This window comes from Atractosteus spatula, chromosome 7, assembly GCF_055471065.1.
Source record: "Atractosteus spatula isolate fAtrSpa1 chromosome 7, fAtrSpa1.hap1, whole genome shotgun sequence".
NCBI classification, from domain to species: domain Eukaryota; kingdom Metazoa; phylum Chordata; class Actinopteri; order Semionotiformes; family Lepisosteidae; genus Atractosteus; species Atractosteus spatula.
Genome location: NC_142712.1, coordinates 22,403,213 through 22,425,092, shown reverse-complemented (window position 1 = coordinate 22,425,092; position 21,880 = coordinate 22,403,213). Strand labels below are relative to the sequence as shown.

Genomic DNA, 21,880 nt, shown 5'->3' with positions numbered 1-21,880 from the left:
ATTTAAGAAATAAAGCATACTCAAAAAATATTGTATTACTTTTGAATGATTTTTAGATAGATAGATACTTTATTGATCCCATGAGGGAAATTGCAGTGCAACAGCAGCTTAACACAGACAACACAGCCACAGTGTAATGAATGATACAATAATAACAATAATAATACAATACAATACAATCAGTACAGTGAGGGGTGCACTGAAAGAGTTACTCACAGTCCAGGACAAACAAAGAACAAACTAGAACAGAACAGTACACAGAAAAATTGTATTGCACATATGAATATAAATATAGATGTAAATATAGATATATAATATAAATATAAATGTATTGCATGGGTCCCTGGCATATATTGCACAAAAAACGGTTGTAAACGGGAAAAGAAAAAGAACAGATGTAGCAGTAGATGTGTAGATGTGTTCAGTCCAGAAACAGGTCACTGTCAATGTTGCCTCTGCCCAGACGCAAGGTGGATGCGTTGTACAGTCTAATGGCAGAAGGCAAGAAATGACCCCCTGTAGAGCTCCCTGTCGCACCGTGGATGAATCATTCCATTGCTGAACGTGTTCTTCATTTCTACAAGCCTGTCATAGAGGGGATGGGAGATGTTGTCCATGATGGCCTCTAGTTTGGGCACCATTCTCCTCTCAGCCACTACCTCCAAGGGGTCCAGGTCAGACCCAATGAGAGAGCTTTCTCTCCTGATGAGCTTGTTCAGCCTTTTAAAATCCACATCTCTAATCCCAGGGCCCCAGCATACCACTGCATAGAAAATGGCGCTCGCTACCACTGACTGATAGAACATATGTAGCATCTTACTACATACATTGAAGGACCTGAGCCTCTTCAAGAAGTAAAGTCGGCTCTGTCCCTTCTTATAGATGGCCTCGATGTTCTTAGACCATTCTAGTCTATAGAATTTATATCTACTCCATAGTTGTTATAACATTTAATAGAAACTAAAACAATTTTTTCTAGATCAACTTTAGGGTGTGCTTTTTTCACAGTACTGGATAAATTGTATAACTTTACCATATACTGTAGACCAGATTTAAATGCATCCAGTATGTATAGTACTCTAAAGAAAAGCTCTCCAGAAACACATGCTTTCTGAAGGATAAGGAAGAAACAGAAGGACACTGTTCAAATTTATGATTATGTTTTCATCAAGACAAGAATTTCCACACTTTTAAATTCTGACAGAGATGAGTCATTCTGAGCAGGAATAAAGAAGTGCACTCTAATGAAAGATACCTCTCTGTCTCCAAAGAAATATAATAGAATGAGATGCACAACATACTTGTGTAACAGGGTTTTGTGGCATTTGCAAAATTGCCAATATAATCAGTCTTGAAATACATGTTATTCTATATTGTTAAGCAATCAGTTAACTATAATTGAACTATTGAATTGAATCATAAAGTCAAACATAAAAACAAATACATTCATGAGAAAACCAAATAACCGAAATATTAATTTCTTAAATTCATATATGTGTACATGTACAGTATATGTATATTCAAAAGCCCCCAGGTTGAAGGTCAGTTCTTGTTCTTTTTGTTTGTGGGAAGCATGTGTTCAATTATACTGACATACTTCACATTTGGTGGACTTCAACAGTATAATTAACATTACTGAAGTATTGGGCAACTGGTAATGGTATGGCATTAATTTGAATGTTTCATACATGTTCCACAAAGTGCTCAGCTAACTGTCTTTTGATCTCAAAGACTGAGACTCCTCTAGGGTCATGATTGGATTGAAAGCTAATTTATATTTAGACACATAATTCATTTTAAGTATGGTTAAGGTTAGACTTACATTTTCAGCCTGATTGTTCAAGAAGGCTGGCTGATGTTTTTTAATTACTTAGTAAAAAAAGCCACATGCTTCTTATGGTTTCATATAGCACTGTTTCCATGTCAAGTGACTAGGGGAACAAGCAACACCAAGATCTGTCATAGCAACTGTTTTACACTCCATTCCAAACTAGTGTGTTCAACTTTAAAAATTACAACAGTCTTCAAATACTCCATTTAGCATACTACTGTGTTCCTATATGTCAGTCCTGTTAAAAATAGATAAACTATACAACTTTTTGCCTGCTGAAAATGGGTACACCATGAACAGATTTAGAGCTAGCTCATTCAGTCTGTACATAACAAGAATTTCAGTTGAAAGTACAAACTCCCAGGTAGAATGTCAAATTATGTGCAGCAATGTTATTTTGGAGGCTACAATCCCACGAGTGGTTTCTGCACAAACATGAAAAGACTAGAATAAACACACTACATACAAAGAATTCCGGCATCTGAAATATTGCATTAGGTTCAATTGCATTAGGCACGCACTACCCATCACAGGAATGACATTTCTAATTGTGTTATCAAAGCAGAGCTAATTATTCAGCAAAACACCAAGTAAGGATTTACTAAAACTCTCCACGTGTATTTAATCAAACACAGTGGTATAAGTTAATTACACAAATGTCAACATGTATTTTGTGCTGGCAGGTGAAACTGAATGCATGATGAAACAAAATATAATAATAACTTTTAATTCCTCCATATTGTTTAGAACCAAACAACTGCATATCAAATACCATATTAAAGGAATGTGAATGAATGTACATATAAAATGAGTATCAAAAGACTTTTAACTCGTAGTTATAAATGCAACAAAAATTTACATCCAAAGAACCTTCAACTTATAATCAGAAAAAAATGAAAAACTTTTGTCAATATACAGTAGCTTCATGCAGTCAGCTGGCCATCAACCTCTATAAGTTCAGTTCCTAACTTACTCTACACTGCTGCACTATCACACTTATCACAATTAGTGGATTGTTCTGTACATCTGTGCTACACTTGCTATCCAATGAGTTGCTCTGTACAAAACCTTGATTCTTGGCTAAAGAGGACTTCTCTCCATTGCTATCAAGTCCACCGAACATGTTGATGGTGGTGATCTCTTAATATGTGGAATATGCTAGTTTGTTTCACTATTTTTACTATGGAATTTAGCACGTTAAATCACCTTATCACCTGTGCCCAATCCACACTCTTAATAATGCAGTGATTCAGGGCTTATACAACAGCATCATTTGAATGTATCTTGGTCAGTCATTAATGATCAATTAATCAATGTCCATCCAAAAAATGTAATCAATATCCAAAATATGGCTAATTTCATCAAGGCTTTATTTTCCTTAAAGAATACTGGTACAGAATGATATGTTTATTTTGGTGCTACAGTAGATGTGCCTGTGTATATATACAGATATACAGATGCAGCCATTCAAAGTGCGCGTTACAGACACGTACCGCAGGTGGCGTCGCTCAGTGTGACGCAAGATGACGCGTGGCACCGCAGTACGTGATTGGTTGACCAACAGGGGCACTCGTGGTCCGTTGGTCTGTCGTAGAAAGACTTACAGTACAGTAAACGTCTTTGCTGTGCCCGTTGTAGATATTGAATTTTACCACTGAAGGGAAATCTTAGTAGCTGAGCATAAAAAGAAAAGGAGCATACTGTAACGCGTGTGAAGGCCATAAACGATATTAATTTTGGAACATAAACATACAGTATATAGCTGGTCTTGGTACTTTAAAGAAAAAAATACACACCAGTATTCCATTTCTCCCTAACGATTTTAAGCATCGAAGTATTTAACTAGCATGTGAAATAGTGTGTGAAAAAGTGGTAGTTTTAAGCTTTTCTGCTAATATAATATGGAATCGCGTATCTAAAGAATTTAATAACGGTATCCGTGTACTGCGGCAGGGCTGTGTAGGGCTGTTTCGCCTGCCTGTTCATGCGAGCTGTCTTGTAGCCGACTGGTCTAGGTGCGTGACTACCAGCTGGCAGGTTGTGTGTTCAAATCCAGCTGGTGCTAGACTTTTCTTTTAACAAACATTTCTTCGAAAAAATAGAATAGCGATATTATGGACAATCAATTGACTTTTATATTTCAAAATATCGCAACATGATCGATATTTGCGATATTTTGAACATATCTTCCCTTCTGACAGTGGTTCCTGCTTCTATTGTGTGTGTGTGTGCAACAGAGTAAATTTTTATAGAGAAATGGAGGCTGGACAGTATGCGTTACAATATAAACATTTATATTGATTTAAATCGTGTTCTGATTTAAATCGCAAACGCGTGTTTAATTATATGTGTTTTTTAATTATAATCAGGCTAATGCAACATAAATTGATACAGTATCTTTGTCTTCTAAGTATCTTAATAAACTTTCAGCATAGCTTTCTACCCGTCAAGATTTATATTTCTTGGGATTTTGGGATCAAATATGGAAGGATTAGATTATAATCGTTTTTATTTGTCAAATACGTGATTGTATTTCTGAATGTTATGTGACACCTACAGTAGTTCACTGCTTTAAATACATCGAATTAAGAAAGTTATGTGTAGCACTTTAGAACTTTTTTCTGAACCAGGGAAAATCTGATCATGTTTCTCTATAACAATAATAAAAAACTTTATTTTACATATCGCCTTTAAAAGTGGCATCTCAAAGCAATACAGTAGATCGAAAAACAGTTAAAAGGGACCAAATTAAATACCAGACAATCGCAAACGCGTTTTCAATAAAATTATTTTATTCATTCAGCAGTTTGTGAGAGGGACATCCAGCAGGGAGAGACACACACACTGGTTTTCATTGACAAAATTGTTTTTTTTCAATTCCTCTTGTCTAACAGGAATGTTTTGTTTGTGGACAGACTGTTAGACAAGAGGAAAAGACCGCCTCCTCCTACGAAGCATTAATCGCGTATCTAAGGAAAATTGCAGTATACCTTTGTTCATGCACATCATTATACAGTACAGTATCTCAATTTGTATTTCGATAAAAAAAAATCGTTTGCCCAGCCACTACTGTTGTTATTGTTTTTATCCTGTAAAGCGTTTCCTTTTTCTGCGTTTTCCATTTCCTTTTTCTGATCACTCGCTTTCTGGATACACATCTCACCTGTCCTGTTCTTTGTTTTCCTGGTTTGCTGATTATGCCTGCTGCGGTCCACTCCTACCCTCACACCTAAAGAATACTATTTTAAATTTCTTGGCGCAGTTCATTAACCCTTGTATGTGCTGTCCGCGCCGAAAATGCAATTAAAAAAAAGTCAATTAGCAGAAAAGCTTAAAACTACCACTTTTTCACACGCTATTTCACATGCTAGTTAAATACTTCGATGCTTAAAATCGTTAGGGAGAAATGGAATACTGGTGTGTATTTTTCCTTTAAAGTGCCGATTCCTGGAATCTGACTGGCTGACACCCCTCTGAAGTGGTTCCATAAAATCTGATATACGGAAAAGAAAGCGTTGATAAATACAAGTGTCTTTTAATACACTCTTTGCTGTGCTCTTGAGGATCCTTGTGATATTTTAAGCTCTAGTTGAATGATAGGTGTCGCATTTTAAATCATTTTCGTAGTTAGAAATTATGAAACGCCCTGTTAAAAGCAAGGAAGTTTTTATGCCCGTTGAAGTAAAACAAAATGCCTGACAAAGTATGGCTTGGACAGATTCCAAGTGCTTGTACAAATGTGCTAAAGAAATTATACTTTGAGTATACAGCTTGTCCAAAGTCATCCATTATTAATACTATTAGTAATATCTTCAGTAAAGGCTTTGATGCATAAATATTTCTGATAAAGGTAGGTTGTGTACTTTTGTCCAACTGAGCAATCTTGCTTTCATAAAATATACCAACATTTTAATGACTGATGATTAACATGCTGTAATACACAGTTCAAAATTAAAGGCTCAAATGCTGTACATGAGAGGTTAAGCTCCCCCTGGCGGTTTTACAAGGCGACGCCGGATAGTTAACCACGTGACACCACGTTAACTGCGTCATACCGCGTGATACTGCAACACGCCCACCGGGGTATGCCGCGAAATACCTCACTCATTTTGAATGGCTGCATCTGTATACAGTATATATGAATTATATGATATATACAGTACATATATGAATAATAGCACAATATATGTGAATTATGTATTATACAATAATGTGAGTGCAGAATATGAATGGACTAACATGACATGGTATCAAGAAAAGCTTTTTTATTTTATTTCAACATATAAAACAGAGCAGTTATACCATATCACTTACAGTAGGAAAAAAGTTGTCTTCTGTCAATAGTCTTGTACCTTCCTGTACCACTGAAGTGATTAAAATATATAATTGCAATAGTAAAAGTGTATACTGTATATTCCCTGCAAGTAAATACTGATTTATTGTCTTCCAAGCCAATTTACCCAAAATAAAATGAACATCAACCTTGATGTTGTGCCTTCAGCTAGCTCAAGGATGCAACCTGCTTGAGGAAAACAGCAAAAGAAAACTTGACATCCTAGGCGACACTCCCTCTTTTTCCAGAAATCCCAGAGTGTTGCAAGCTGCTTGGCAAATCAGCAGATTAAGAGGGAAACCTCCTTTGCCTGCCTAAACCCCACCAAAGAGCAGAAGGTATTAATCATTAGGTTTTAAATGCTGCTGACTGATACCATTCATTGAGCCTGTCTTTGTCACTAATGTGGCCCCATGAATGCGACTCCAGATCTTTTTGTCCTCTTAAGTGGACTCTTAGCAGCAGCTCCTCCCATTTTAAGGATGTACAGAGGACCTTTCAAAGGCCTGGCATTAGGGAAAACAAAAGTACTTATGGGGAAAAAAGTTAGAACAAAGTGGTCAGGATTGATTCAGGCCATGATTCATGGATCACACTGCGATTTGCCCCTCTCTCTTCAGCAAAGCCTTTGCTTTCACCTAGCAACCAGTGGCTGGGCAGTAGAGAAATGGTTATATTTTGCACAGGACCAAGAAGCCTAGACTTCACAGAGCATTTACAGTATTCATAAAAGAAAAGTCGTTAATTCAGGTCTGGAAAACAAGACCACAAAATAGCTCTCTGCGAGTGTCAACATGCCAAGTCAATGTATTCTTTCACAAAGCCCTGCTTTGCACCTTAAAAACAACTTTAAAACAATCAGTACCCACTCAGTGTTAAGGAAATGAGGGTCAGACTAATGTGAACTTTTAGTGTGACTGTTTAGCCTTATGATTAGATAGTAAACAAACTCTAGCTTAAGATTAAACCAACAAGAAAGCAATGCTATTTTTCTGAAGAAAGTTTCTGTATTAAAAAAATCAGAGGGTACTGGACACTTAGATCTCATCTTTCATTCACAACTTTACAGATTACCTGGCAATAGACCATATCCACTTCAGGTAGCAGAGTACCTATTTAAGAGGCTTAAGGACAAGGAGGCGGCTCTCAATGACAGCTCTAGAGATTGGTGATTGTGGGGTGAACCATGATTAAGACACTTCTCATGACTGACTCTTAACTCTAGACAATTTCACAGCAGTACACAGGGATCTCCACTCACACCTATCATTCATGGAGCTTTAGAGCACAATGGAAAATATTTTTTTCTGCAGTCTTTTGTTTTTAAATATCACAGTTGTTTTTGTTTTTTCAAAACAGTATTACAGTGCTGCACAAACTACTGTAATACTGCAAATCACATGGAGCATTCCTGGAGACATCTAATACCTATCTATTTATGTTAATGAAAATATGATTTTATGTTCACATGGAAAATAAGCTTTACACATTGTACTCTTACTGGGAGTGTAATGCTTTTATATATTTAAGACACCAAATGATAATTATGGTTGAAAATGAAACTAGACCATTCTGAAAATCACACCATTTCCATATCATGGCAATTTTTTGTTTCAGGTTTGACCTGTTTCATTGTGTTGGTTTGTCCAAAGCAAATACAGAACACCATACTTTTCTATGGTAGATTATCTGTGCACATACTATAAATGTTGTTTTCATACAGTTGTTGTCCTGAAATGTGTGTATTCAGATTCTGATAGTTCCTCTGACAGTGGTTGTTTGCAATCCATTTCATACATAATAAACAACACATGTTTCCATATAAACAACACCAGCATGGATATTAGTGTATCCACGATACCATGATATCGTAGTAAAAGTGCAATTTAGTTTTGATGAGATACACTAAAAAATTACAACCATACACGTTTTGTTTTTGTGTTTGTTTTTTTGGCGTCTGGTGAGCTCAAATGACAAAGCTAATGAGCAACAGTCGCGGCACTCATCATGCTCTGACTATCCACATAGGTGTAAACCAGCTCTGCCGCCTGTTAATTTAGTTCACAAATTAACAAAATGCTTTACTGTGCCTGATGTCAAATTTCAGTAATAGTTTTTTTATTAGATTTATTTGACAGAAATGTACTAATCAATTATGCAATACTGCTACTCTTGACTTTGATACTAAAGACCAACAGAATAATCTACCACGCCGATTAATATTAATATCTAACGCTGCTGAAAGATACACATTACTATTACGTACAGTACTGTAGCACATGCAACATAAGGATAGCTGCATGACTTTGAAAGTATTAGATGGCAGTGACTTGTCTTTGCTCAGAGTTCTTTAAGTATTTAAAATTTCTGGTGTGAACTTGGGTGTCTATATGACGTCTACGACAATCGAAAACAAGACTTTCGTTTTATTTCGATCTGAATGTATTATTGCAGATGACGATGAACAATATAATCGTCTTTATGAAACTGAAAAAGCACAGTAATACGGTTCATTCAATTAGCCTCTAGCGTGAGTTAGAGTTTTAAATTTGCTTTTTTTCTGTAGGAATTCATATTTATGCTCTTCCCTAGCAAGAAGAATACATTATCTCTTGCTTCTATCATTGCAGCAAGCTCGTTAATTGCATTTGTTTCACACACCTCTGAACATCCCCGGACATTAATTACATTCCGCAAGTGCGCTTTCTCGGATTCGCCCTGGCGATTCCGCTCAGCTCTTTCACTGTTTTCACTCTGAGTACTCTCCTTATCTGCTTGTTTTACCTTTGCCTTTGTTAAATATCTCAGTCAAGTCGCCCAAGCAGGTAAGTTTGAGGACCCGCCAATGTATTTTTTTAAGATAATTGAACTTACCATAGTCACACAAAATGACATCCCAAATGGCGTTTAACGTACTGATCTATTACTAAATATAAATTGGAAAATATTTAATCAATTTTATAAAGTGCATGTCCTTAGGAGTGGCTAATCCAGACAATTAAGGTGAGTTAATGGATCATTAATGCTTCTCACAGTGACCCCTTTCCCTTCTTTTGGGATTAAAATGGGTAATGGCAGACTCCTTATCCTAAAGTTCCTTGGAGTCATCTCTCAGAACTACGTTAGAGATAAAAACATGACTGAATACGATTTGAGACGACTATCGAAGCACATCCAATATGTGTGGTTTTTGTTTGTCCTAAATAAATGGTCCTAAATGTCCCTTATTCGTGGCAGTATATACTGTATAGCCTACAAACAGACATATACAGTATAAATAACTGTATTCCGAATTTTAAGGTGAACAGGAACAGCCTAGCAAATACTGTATTTCCAATCCATTTTTAAATATGTTATTATTAATATTGTTATCATCCCAGAAAACTCTAAGTCTCTGAGTCTACGAAGTTGTCCAAAGTTTAGGCTACCACCGAGGCTTAACTCATGCATACGCTAAAAGATTGCCATGGAATCGTCCCTGGACACATATTCACCTACTGGGATCAGCAGAATCTCACATCCTACAGTAATCATACAAAGACAGCTTTTTATGACAGCAAGCAATAAAAGACAAATCAATGACGACACGACAAAGCACGCAGACAAACATAAAACTAAAGACTTAAATCTGCTTTGTGCTCCTTTTCACATTTTTTAAAAGTCCCTAAACTCTAAACGCAGTTATTAAAACTTTCCATTAGGCGCAATAATTAATACTTGTTTAAGGGCTAGCCTGCCGCACACGCAAATGTGGCTGTACTATGGATGTAACGTATTACATTTTCAGCAAGAAACATTAAATTACGTGACACCCATAGTTGCCAAAACACACTGGTGCCATAAATCAAAACTTGCTGGAAATGAAACAGTTTAAATAGAGCCCAAATACAGTTTCAAAACTTACAATGCTAGACGCAGAAGACAGCTCTGCAATTCGTTTAACTTCACGTGCAAGCAATACCGCAGTGTTGTCTCCCTATTTCAATTTAAACTAGTAAAAATATAATAACATTTTGATATTATTGTAAAATAGAAGCTCCCATCACGAAACGAGGTCAATCTGCAATAAACCAGCTGAAATAATATGAACATAAGACAAATCGAAATGTTTCTCAAAACTTACCGTTCACTTGAAAATACAGTAATCCAGAGATAAGGATGTGAACTAGCAGACCCATTCTAGCATAGTACAACAACCCAAGTCGCACACAAATCCTGGATTGATTATCATGTAAATGGGACGAAAAAGGGGAGAAAATCTGTATTTAGTATTGTTCGTAGTAATTGACTGAACTCAGTCTTAAAGCAGAAATGCGAGGTTGATTCATAATAGCATTTTCAGGACCTCTATACTGAGAGAAACACATCCATCTGCACGTTAAGAAAACTCCAGTCACTGAGATTTCATAAGCAATCCAGCATCCTTATCCCAGCATCTTGCCAGCCAAGTTTCCTTTGCATTTGGGCTTTTCTGTTCTTTAGGAAAATCCACCGCAATTCCAAGGTTGATCCCTCAGTAAAAACACATTTTCGGAACTGGCAATTAATTCCTTTTAGAACCGTTTATCCCTCACGATCACCTAAGCAATGTTTTTTCCGAGTACAAGCGATATCCAGTGTCTCAGTGCATATGATTAAAATGATACAATTACTGATACTTTCTTCACGGGCTCCTACACTTGTTTTTTAACCTATAATGTAAATCTGAAGAAGGGCTGTTAATCCAGTGTGCTTAAGTACTGTAAATATACAGTCAGTGGTAAGTGGATGTAGTTGTTAGTTTAACAGAGAGCTTTCCTACCCTTCCCCGTCTCTGAAACACTAACACTACCACTGCCAATATGTGCACTCATGCTGGGCTCCAGCTCCAAATGACACACCAACCAAAAAAGAACTTGAAGGGGGAGGAGAGAGAGAAAAGTCGAGGGAGGAGGGGGTGAAGGGGTGTTGGCAGGCAAAGCCGTAATACTAAGGGAAGCAAAAAAGCGAAGGAAATATTTATTTCGAAGGGCGACGGTGACAGTTCTTATTGTAGAGAACTGCTTTTATCAAAAGTTACGTGAAGGCAAACACCGAGGTAGAATCTGCGCTGAAACGTTTTTAAGATAAGTATCACAGAACTGTGTGTCGCATTATTTCTCTTTGCTGGGACAGTGAAATAAGGGAGATTATTACCACGTTAAAGAACAACGGTTAAGAGGCTACAGCAGCGCTGGTGTAAAGACACTTTTAATTCTGGCGCTCTTAAAACAAAACAATCAAAACATGCAGCCTACAGCGGCGAGGTACACAGGGAAGAACTGAATAAATAGGTATTTAAAAATCATCAACTACAAGTTGTGAATTTGGTTTTGTAGCTTGTTTTAAGAAGTCATTAAACAGGCACAAATACTACACCACATGACTGAAAATAGACAATAGCAAAAAAAAAGAAAATATATTTAAACATGTAAATTTATTATTACTTCAAAGTGACAGAAAGGGACGAGAGCAGTTGAATTGCGATGGATGCCCAGATGAAAGCGCTGGGCGCTCTTGGCCGGTGTGTTTCTGTGTACTGATCACAGGACCGCTGTAAACTGTCTGATGTCTGAGCCGCTGACGAGAACCTGTCCGCTGGCTGCGAGAGGCAACACTTCCATTCGATTCAGGGTGTTAATAATCTAGCAAGCTTTTACTCCCCCCTACTGGTTACATTGTTGCATGTCTGCATGTGGTGATATAAAACCGCCAGAAATGTTTAATAGTGTACTGTACCTTCTGCACTCGCAAAAGAATTCAGACACTTCCCATGGTGTGCCTCTGAAAAAAATGGAAACCTCTGAAAATGGAGGTTTTGAAGAATAAAATATTACAGTTCAGTTTAAAATAAAACAAAATAAGTTAGTTGATTGCATACGTATGCAGAGACATAATCTTAATATTTGGTGGAACCACCTTTTGTCAGCAATTACAAATAATTTCAGTATTCTTGGGTAAGTTTACACAAACTTTGTATACCAAGCTGTGTCGTTTATTTACCATTGTTCTTGGCAGACCGCTCTCTCAAATTTCTTGGAGCTCACTTATGGACAACTGTTTTCAAGGTTTTTTCACAGATTCTCAATAGTATTCAAGTAAATAATTTGAGCAATCCAAGGAGATTCACTTTCTTATTCTTACTCCACTCCAGTGCAGTTTGGTCTTGTTCTTTGGGTCATTGTACTGTAGAAAGGTGTTTTTTTATCTCAGTGTTAGGTTCAAAGCAAGTTTTTCTGTGAGATTTGCCAGTACTTTGTTCCATTTATGTTCCTATCAGTATTGTTAAGTTTTCCAGTCCCTGCTGATGAGAAACAGAACTATAACATAATTCTGCTACCAACATGCTTGACAGCGGAGATAGTGGTGATTGAGTGATAGATGTTGGGTTTCGGATGTAATGCCTTGCATTTAGACCAAAAGGTTCCCCCAAAGTTGGAGGACCTTGCAGGGATATAGGTGCATTTATTGTAAAATTATGATAAACACTGTTATTGCACAAAAGACACAGGTTAATTCATTGGGTAGCTTACTAAGATTATTCTGTGCACCTTCATTAAGTTAGGTTTGCCACAGCAAAAGGTTGAAAATCTTATGTAAACATGGCATTTTTTATGTTAATTTTCAATTTATGTTTTTTTAATCTACAGATTAGGATGTGTGAATTTTACTTGGTACTTCAAGGAATCATGACTACAAGCTTTAATGCAAGAAAATTTAAAAAGGAATAGTTGTAGGGCATCCAGACACATAACAGAACAGATAAGATTATTTTATTGGCCATATATAATTTTTTGTATTAGGAATTTGTCTTTCACATACAGTACCCCAATTTGCTCTCCATGAGACACACAGACAGGGAGAGAAGCTTGGGGTCAGAGCAAAGGGTCAGTCATTTATACAGCACCCCTGGAGCAGTGGAGGTTAAGGGCCTTGCTCAGGGACCCAACAGAGTAGGATTCCTCTGCCAGCTGTGGGATACGAACTGGCAACCTTCCAGCCACAGGCGCAGATCCTTAGCCACAGAGCCACCGCACTGCCCCTGGGTCCCAAAAAAAAGCCCCAAAAGTTGTGGGGCCAAAACCCATGTGTAGCTCTACTGTTGTACTCGAGTGTAGTACAAGAAGCATGCCCAGCTATATAAATGAGCACAAATTTACAGTGCCTTGCAAAAGTATTCACCCCCCATGGACTTTTTTACATTTTATTGTGTTACATGATGTATTTAACTGAGATATTTGCCTTTTATCAACACAAAGTACTCTATAATGTCAAAGTGAAAAACAAATCCAGACATTTTACTAATTTAATAAAAAAATAAAAATCAGAAAATAATTGAATGCATAAGTTCTCGCCCCCTTGCTTTGACAAACCTAAATTACCTCTGAAGTAACCAACTCTCTTCTCCAAGTCACATAATTACTTGACTGGAGTCCACCTGTGTGCTGTTGAGGTGTTTCACATGATTTCAGAATAAATACACCTGTGTCTGGGAGCTTCCCCACTTAGTGCATTTCCAAGGAAACACTACGCCATGAAGACCAAGGGACATTCCAAGCAGATCCGAAACAAAGTTTCTTGAAAAATACCAGTTGGGGAAGGATATAAGAACATTTCCAAGGCATTGAATATACCTCGAAGCACAGCGAAGTCCATCATTTAAAAGGTGAGAAAATATGGAACAACTGTGAATCTGCCCAGAACTGTCTGTCCTCCAAAACTGAGTGTCCTGGCAAGAACAGCCGTAGTAAGGGAGGCCACCAAGAGGCCTATGGCAACTCTAAAGGAGTTACAGTCCTCCATGATGGGAGAATCTGTGCATGAGACATCAATATCTCGCACACTTCATAAATCTGACTTGTACGGAAGGGTGGCAAGAAGAAAGCCTTTGTTGAAAAAAACTCATATCACACTCATATCATATCGGCTGGAGTTTGCCCAAAGGCATATGAGAAACTCAACAATTTGAAGGAAGATTCTATGGTCTGATGAGACCAAAATTGAACTTTATATTTGGCGCAAACCTAACACAGCACATCACACTGAGATCACCATCCCTACAGTGAAGCATGGTGGTGGCAGCATCATGCCTTGGGGATGCTTCTCTGTGGCAGGGACTGGAAAACCCATAAAGTTAGAAGGAAAAGTGGATGGAGCTAAGTACAGAAAAATCCTGGAGGAAAACGTGCTGCAATCTGCAAGAGCACTGGGACTTGGAAGACGATTCATCTTCCAACACAACAATGACCCGAAACATACAGCAAAAGCCACACTGGGGTGATTTAAAACCAAAAAGGTCAATGTCCTGGAGTGGTCCAGTCAAAGTCCAGACCTCAGTCCAATTGAGCATCTGTGGAATGACTTAAAAATTGCTATTCACAAACGCTTCTCATACAATTTGATGGAGTTTGAGCAATTTTACAAAGAAGAATGGGGAAAAATTACAGTGTCAAGATGTGCAACGCTGATAGAGACTTACTCAAAGAAACTCACAGCTATAAATGCTGCCAAAGGTGGTCCTACTAAGCATTAACTATGGGAGGGGTGAATACTTATTTATTCAATAATTTTCTCTTTTTTATTTTTAAATAATGCAGTAAAATGTCTGAACTTTTTTTTCACTTTGACATTATAGAGTACTTTGTGTTGATGAGTGGCAACAATTCTCAGTTAAATACATCATGGTTCCATGCTGTAACACAATAACATGTGAAAATGTTCAAGGGAGGTGAATACTTTTGCAAGGCACTGCAAGTTGTTTTGGATAAAAGAATGAGCTTAGACTCCATTCATCGTACTGTTTGAAAAGTTCTGAACTTAAGATTTGTATTTAAGAAAGTTTGCCATTTTTTACAAATACTGTACCTGGCACATCAAATTATGTAGCATTTCTGTTAATTGATAGCTCCAGCCAGGCTTTAATTTGTTTTACAGGTTTTGGTCACAGGGCTACATTGCTCCATACATACATATCAGAAATAATATTTTTTTCAAAGCAATGAAAATTATCATGAAATATTTACTTGTAAATAAGACACATCTATATTTTATCATGTTGCAAGTGTGAGTATTTGTCCAGCGGTCGATTTTAAGCCTTCTTCACAGATAATAAGATATGCATTAAATGCCAAGATATATTTAACAGTCATGTGTAAACAAAGTTAAGGACATTCAAAAGTCTGTCAGAGCAACTGAAGTGCAGAATATGAAAGACATTGTTCAGAGCTATATCTGGTTATACGTTATTATTGTAATGCTCATGGCATTGTCCATGCAAAACAAAACAAAAACAGTTGTGAAAAAACACCTGTACTGTGACACAGCTATGTTTTTAATGATGGACAGCGATAGAAGGTCATTAAGACAGGCAATATTGATAGACAGCAGGAAAGCGATTTTATTTTTTTACATTTTTTTTCATCCTTGTTGGTGGTAGAGAGGTGACAATGGATGTTACATTAATCAGTTTTGATAGGTTTGTAAATTACTACAAATTTTGTTTCTAAACACCCTATCTGTGACATCGTGCAAAGCTGTATTTATTTTCCAAAAGGAGCTTCCCTGGAAATTGAAGTAATGAAATGTTACAGTAAAAGGGTGAGAGTAATGTGTTAATTCTATTGGCATGGAATCACTATTTTAAGCACAGTTCATTTTAAAAGCATCAATAACCAGCATGGAGGAATTGCTAAATTACAGACAGGTTTGTGGCTGTAAAGTATGCAAGATGGAAATGAGATTTTACTTGCCAAAAGCTGTTCTGTAATGTCTTCCTTTGTAAGTTTAAAGGAAGAATTTGCTTTTATTTCTGAATCTACATTTGATCCCTTTTAGAATGCACATACCAATATATACTGTATTTTGCTCATTTTCTATGAGATGATTTGTTGTTTGAAAAGTAAAAATATGCAGGTAATTTCCTCTCAGGGTAGTAATAAGTTATAAAAAGCTCTTTCATCTCTCAGTCACTCAGTGGATAGAAGTCTTTATGCTTTTTCATCACTGACCCAATACATGTGTTCATTTAATTTTTTTAACAATTTACAGAACTAACACAATATTTAACATAAAAAATTAAAGTGTCATCAGTTTTGCTGAAATTGTGTATTGATGGATTATTTATCTATATATGACATTAAAATCAAAAGGTAAAGTTATGAGACATATTGATGGTAAAAGACAAAACTAGTGAGGGGGCAGTGTGGAGCAATGGTCAGAACTCTAGATCCAGGGGTTGTGGATTTTAGTTTTCAATACAAGTGCTGCTATTGGCTCCCTGGGCATGGTGCTTTACCTTTACCACTCCTGCGAATCAAGTTGTTTCAACTTTTCCAGCATTGCAGGAGCAGGTAAACTAAGGAGGACATTGTCCCATCCAGAGGAAATCCTGTACTTTCAGTTTTCTTAAATTAGGAATAACCTCTCACTCTAGGGAAAGAATCTCAAAAACATCAAAAGTAATAGACTGCCATTGTCAATGACGATAATGTAATTGTAACTGAAAAGAAAGGAAAGAGATGTATGTAAAACTACTGGGTGTTAAGTCTCATGTGTTTTGTGTATACATATATGTATATACATTGTGTATACAGTATATGCAAAAGAAAATCCTAAATGAAAATGAATGAGGGTGAAACAAAAAGTTTCAATTATGCATTTAAGTCCAGGATTTATGCTTAAAGCAAAGCCTTTTCAGCTGTCCTCTTTTATTGTTAAAAAATAAATGCTATCTGACCACAGTTTCCCTACATAGCATGTATCTATGGGACAACATACTTGAAATGCCCCTTTATTATAATCATTAATAATCAGATAAGATCCTGACCTGGAAAAATGAAGAAAGCATTGCCCTGCTTGGTTACTTTTTGGAATGACCCACATTGCTTGAGATTTTCTTGGACCAGAGTAAACATGATTAGTGGATTCATCTCAAAGGATCACAGTGAACCCCACTGCACCCTAGTGAACAGCAGCCTGGTGAATACAGGCAGAAACTTCTGGAACCAAATACCATTCAGCTCTCTTCAATAGCCTGGCAACACTTGTTAATTGGGTTTCTATTTGGTGTCCCTTGAGAGTGTTTAGCTGCAGTGTGAAATTTAAAATTTGAAAAACCCCTAGAATGTATGAAATATTTAAATAGTTTTGTGATGTTGTATAACTAGATTACAATACTTAAAAACAGGAAAAATAAAATATAGTACATTTTTATAATGTCTGAAAAAACAACACATCCATTAAGGGGAATTTTAATAAAAGGGAAAGTAGAAGGCAGCATGTCATTTTCAGTGAAGCAAAAAACTGTACATTAAACAGGAAAAGGAGATTGATGCCATTCCATTAAACTATCAAAAAAATTCTATCCTCAGAAATAAAGATTAAATCTCTGCTGACAACAGCTAAACATTAAGCACACAATTCAGGCTACACACAGGAGATATGGTGGAATGTCCCAGCTTGAAACTGTTTCCACTTCAAAGCAAAACACAATCTAGGTGGTAGATGGGAAAACTTTTGTGGTATTTTTAATTGTAGTCTTGACTGCAGTTATACTTAGCTCAAACATGTCAAAGCGTGAATGTTGAACGTTGTCAAACAATCAAAGCACCTTTACAGTTTACTGTGCTCCAAAAAACTACTATTTTATGACAGTTTACCGTGGTTATCTTTAGTTAAAATTACTCTAGTTTTAAAAAGTGATCCATTACATTACAAGTTACTTATGGAAATGATCACTTTTTCAAATAACAAAATGGTGGAAACTGCTTTTAAGAGAGAAAGTATTTTACAGTAATTACACACTAAAACACAGATCACCATAAGTGAATTTTAAAATGATTTTCCTCTGACATGTTGTTCAATTTAATAATGAATTCTTTACACAAGTAACTTGAATCTAGAAAACATTTCTCCAGCTCCCACCGTTTCCTAAGGTTTCACTTTCTTTACTACGCTGGAACCAGTTTTATCAGGAAATCCATCCGAAAAGCATATAAATCCAGTATGAAGCACAACAAACTGTTGTGTCCTAATATGTGCTATGTTTCCAGATGCCAGAACTGAAAACATACCTGGTACCTTTGTCTGTTTTTAGTGTTTGTGTTTATTGAACTTCAGTAATGAGCTGTTACGCATTCCACACGTGTCAATGTCCCATTTCGCAATCTCATGCGCATTGTGTTTAACAAACGGTCACGCCGCAAGTAATGTACCTATCACCGTTCACTCCCATCGCTATTTTAGTTCCCCTCTTTCCTCACTTCCCCGCTCACTATTGTGGATTCTCCTCGAGCTCCCAAGTGCACGTTATTTCATTACTAGTCTATATTCAGTATTTGACCTTCTAGCTTGCCCCTGGTTTTCGATTTAGTCTTGCATTTTGGATTGTTGCTCTCTGGTTGTCTCTCTCGTTTTCTGAACCTTTGTGTCTGTTTTCTGGAATACATTTTGCTTAGCGAGTCCTGCAAAGGATCCATACTTCCTACCTGCCCTCTGTTACAGAATAGTGAGCCGCAGCATGGATCCAGCGGACCAGAATGAAACTGCTGCCTTTTTTCAACAGCAGTCCCAGGCTCTTTGTACAACTGACCACCGCGGTTCAGCGCCTACTGGACCACACCACCCATCCTCCACCCCGACAGGTGGCCCCTGTGCCAGCTCCTTCCCTGGCTGCAGCCGCTAGCCTGTTACCCCTCCCCATTCCAGAGAAATTTGAGGGAGATCCGGCAAAACTTAAAAGTTTTTTTACCCAGTGCTGGATGGCTTTCCACCTTTGCCCAGAACTATGGAAGAAGGCCATTACAGCATTGCTAAAGACGTCTCATAGACAGAAAATCTCTGCCGATAGACTCTGACGACCCTTCCCCCGACTATGTCGGGGTCAATTTGTCTGGCTTTCTTCCAAGAACATTTCTCTCCGACAACCCTCCTGCAAGTTGGGTCCTCGATTCATTGGGCCCTTCCGAGTACTCTCCCAAGTTACACCCATCTCATACCGCCTCGCCCTACCTCCCACCCACCCTCAGGATTCACCCCACCTTCCATGTGTCCCTCCTGAAGCCTTACCACAAATCCCCACTTTCTGGACGTCAACCACGTCTACCTCCCCCCCCAAACCATGGATGGCTCTCCCACCTATATGGTGAATAAGATCTTGGGCTCCTGATGGCATAGAGGCTCCCGCCAGTTTCTGATTGACTGGGAGGGTTACGGTCCAGAAGAACGTTTCTGGGTTTCAGAAGCGGACATTGAAACCTCATTCTGGACTTTTTTCGCACCCATCCCACTTTGGCTAGTAGGTCGTCAGGAGCCGCCCCTGGGGGGGGGGGGGTACTGTTACGTATTCGACACGCATCTCTGTCCCGTCTCGCATTCCCACGCACATTGTGTTTAACAAGCGCTCACGCCGCAAGTAATGTACCTATCACCATTCACTCATATCACTATTTTAGTTCCCCTCTTTCCTCACTTCCCCACTCAATATTGCAGATTCTCCTCGAGCTCCCAAGTGCGCGTTATTTCATCACTAGTCTATATTCAGTATTTGACCTTCTAGCTTGCCCCTTGTTTTCGATTTAGTCTTGCGTTTTGGATTGTTGCTCTCTGGTTGTCTCTCTCGTTTTCTGAACTTCGTGCTTGTTTCCTGGAATACATTTTGCTTAGCAACTTGGATTGGTGTTCTCTCTCTCTCCTGAGTCCTGCACAGGACCCATACTTCCTACCTGCCCTCTGTTACATGAGCACTATTTTTCACTCTCACAAAGTGTTTCTATTAATCTTCTATTTGTGATTTCCAGTAATAGTCTTCTAGTTTGACAACAGTCTTGTTCTGAATAAGCTCTCAGTTACTCTGTTTTAACCATATTTGAGCTAATAGCTTGCATATTACATATGTGTCATTGTGAAGTATTTACATTGGTGTTAGTTCTGAAGGTTGTCAAGTTCAATTTAATAATATAACTAAATATTCAGCTGTCTAAGAGAAGAAAACAGTAGTAAAAAAGGTAATGGGAAAGCCTTGCTTTAACCTGATCTGTGATCTACAGTGCTAATAAAAAAATCAGAGTTTTTAGGTTAAAGCAGCATATAAAAACTTATGTTGTCACATGATATTTTATTTCATCCTCCTATGACTGTGTAGCATCCAGGACGTTTGTAACAGCACTGAGGAAAGCACGCAGGAAAACAAATGTTTGCTGATATTGCAAGAATCTAATACCTGTGCAAACAGAGCCTGAATTTGCAGTATTGTCAGACTACTGCAAATGTCCATGTACATTTACTCAAGCATTGCACACACAGTGGGGTGGCACGGTGGCACAGTGGTTAGCATAGCAAGCCATGGGTGCAAGATGAAGTACAGCCTAGACAGGATGCCAGTCAATCGCAGGACATACACAAACACAGAGATCTACGTACTTACAACAGGACCAGTTTTCCCGGAAGCCAACTGCCCTACAAGTATGTCTTTGGACTGTGAAAGGAAACCAGAGCACCCAGATGAAACCCAAGCGAACACGGAATTAAACCCAGGACACCAGCACAAGGGAGCAGCAATGCTAACCACTAAACCACTGTGCCAACCTTGTTTTCATATCCCTCAGTGCAATACACAATCATGATATTTTAACATATATACTATAGCATGCAAGACTGTGGATTACACCTGTCTGAAAATATCCTCTTTTATGACCAAATATTTATAGGAATCACTGTTATTGCACAGAAGGCGAATAACTTTGCATACCTGTTCTAACTTTGGTTTGCCATAGCAAATTGGATGAATAATTATGTGGTTAACATATTTTAATTTTTGATGCCTTTGCTTTAAAGTTTTAAATAAAAAAGTAACTTTTTTATTTTGTATCTCCATGTTCAAACTAAATGGAAATGTCTGTTTTAACATGTTACTTTTTTGAGAACATTTAGTGGACACAGCAGATACATTGATGAAAAAAAATGTTCATGATCAAGAACATAAGAATAATTACAAATGAGAGGAGGCCATTTGACCCATCTAGACTGTTAAGTAGTTAGTAGCCAAGGATCTGATCCAGATTTTCCTTGAAAGAAGCCAGGATACTGTCTTCAACAACAGGTCTGGCTAGCGTGTTCTGTACTCCCGTACTCCCACCTATTTCATGAATATCTCAAACCTGCTAATGAATGCTGGTTTTTTACTCTTAAAAATGCTTCTACAGTTAATAAAAATAATAATAAAAAAAAATAAACCCCACTTGTAAATTTGCAATATTTTGTAGTTGTTGTTTCTTCAATCAAGGTCACTAAAGAGTACTGACGTTTGTTGACCAAGAAGGTGCCTAGAGAAATATTTTTAGTCTGTAAAGAAAAGGTATTATGCTAGCTTCTACTTTTTGCTTCCTCAGAAATACTTACAGATGTAGGTTTATTCTAATAAAAAAGCTAAATTCTAATAAAAACTGCATAATTCTGCTGATTAATGATACCTATTATCGACCTTAATTGTGGATCTGGCCAGAATGCTATAATTAACACTTATTCGTGGTGAGGTGATCATAAAGTTTAATGGTGAATATGTTCTTCCTAATATGCCAATCCTAATAAACGGCCTTTCATACATAGCCATCATAAGACAACATTAAATATTAAACAGTCTTTATACTAGCTATTTCCCGGCTGAAGGTTCCACATACAGATTCCTTTAAATTCCATTATAA

General features: G+C 37.5%; 1 protein-coding gene across 1 annotated transcript in view; it reads right to left on the bottom strand.

Annotated features, from left to right (window-relative positions):
- LOC148830734 (roundabout homolog 2-like) overlaps positions 1–11,017 on the bottom strand; it is a 30,688-nt gene extending 19,671 nt beyond the window's left edge. Inside the window, exon 1 of the mRNA XM_088920492.1 lies at positions 10,288–11,017. Within this exon, the coding sequence (XP_088776618.1) occupies positions 10,288–10,342 (55 nt within the window). The 5' untranslated portion in view covers positions 10,343–11,017. The remainder of the gene's footprint in view (positions 1–10,287) is intronic.
- Positions 11,018–21,880: the final 10,863 nt, after the last annotated feature.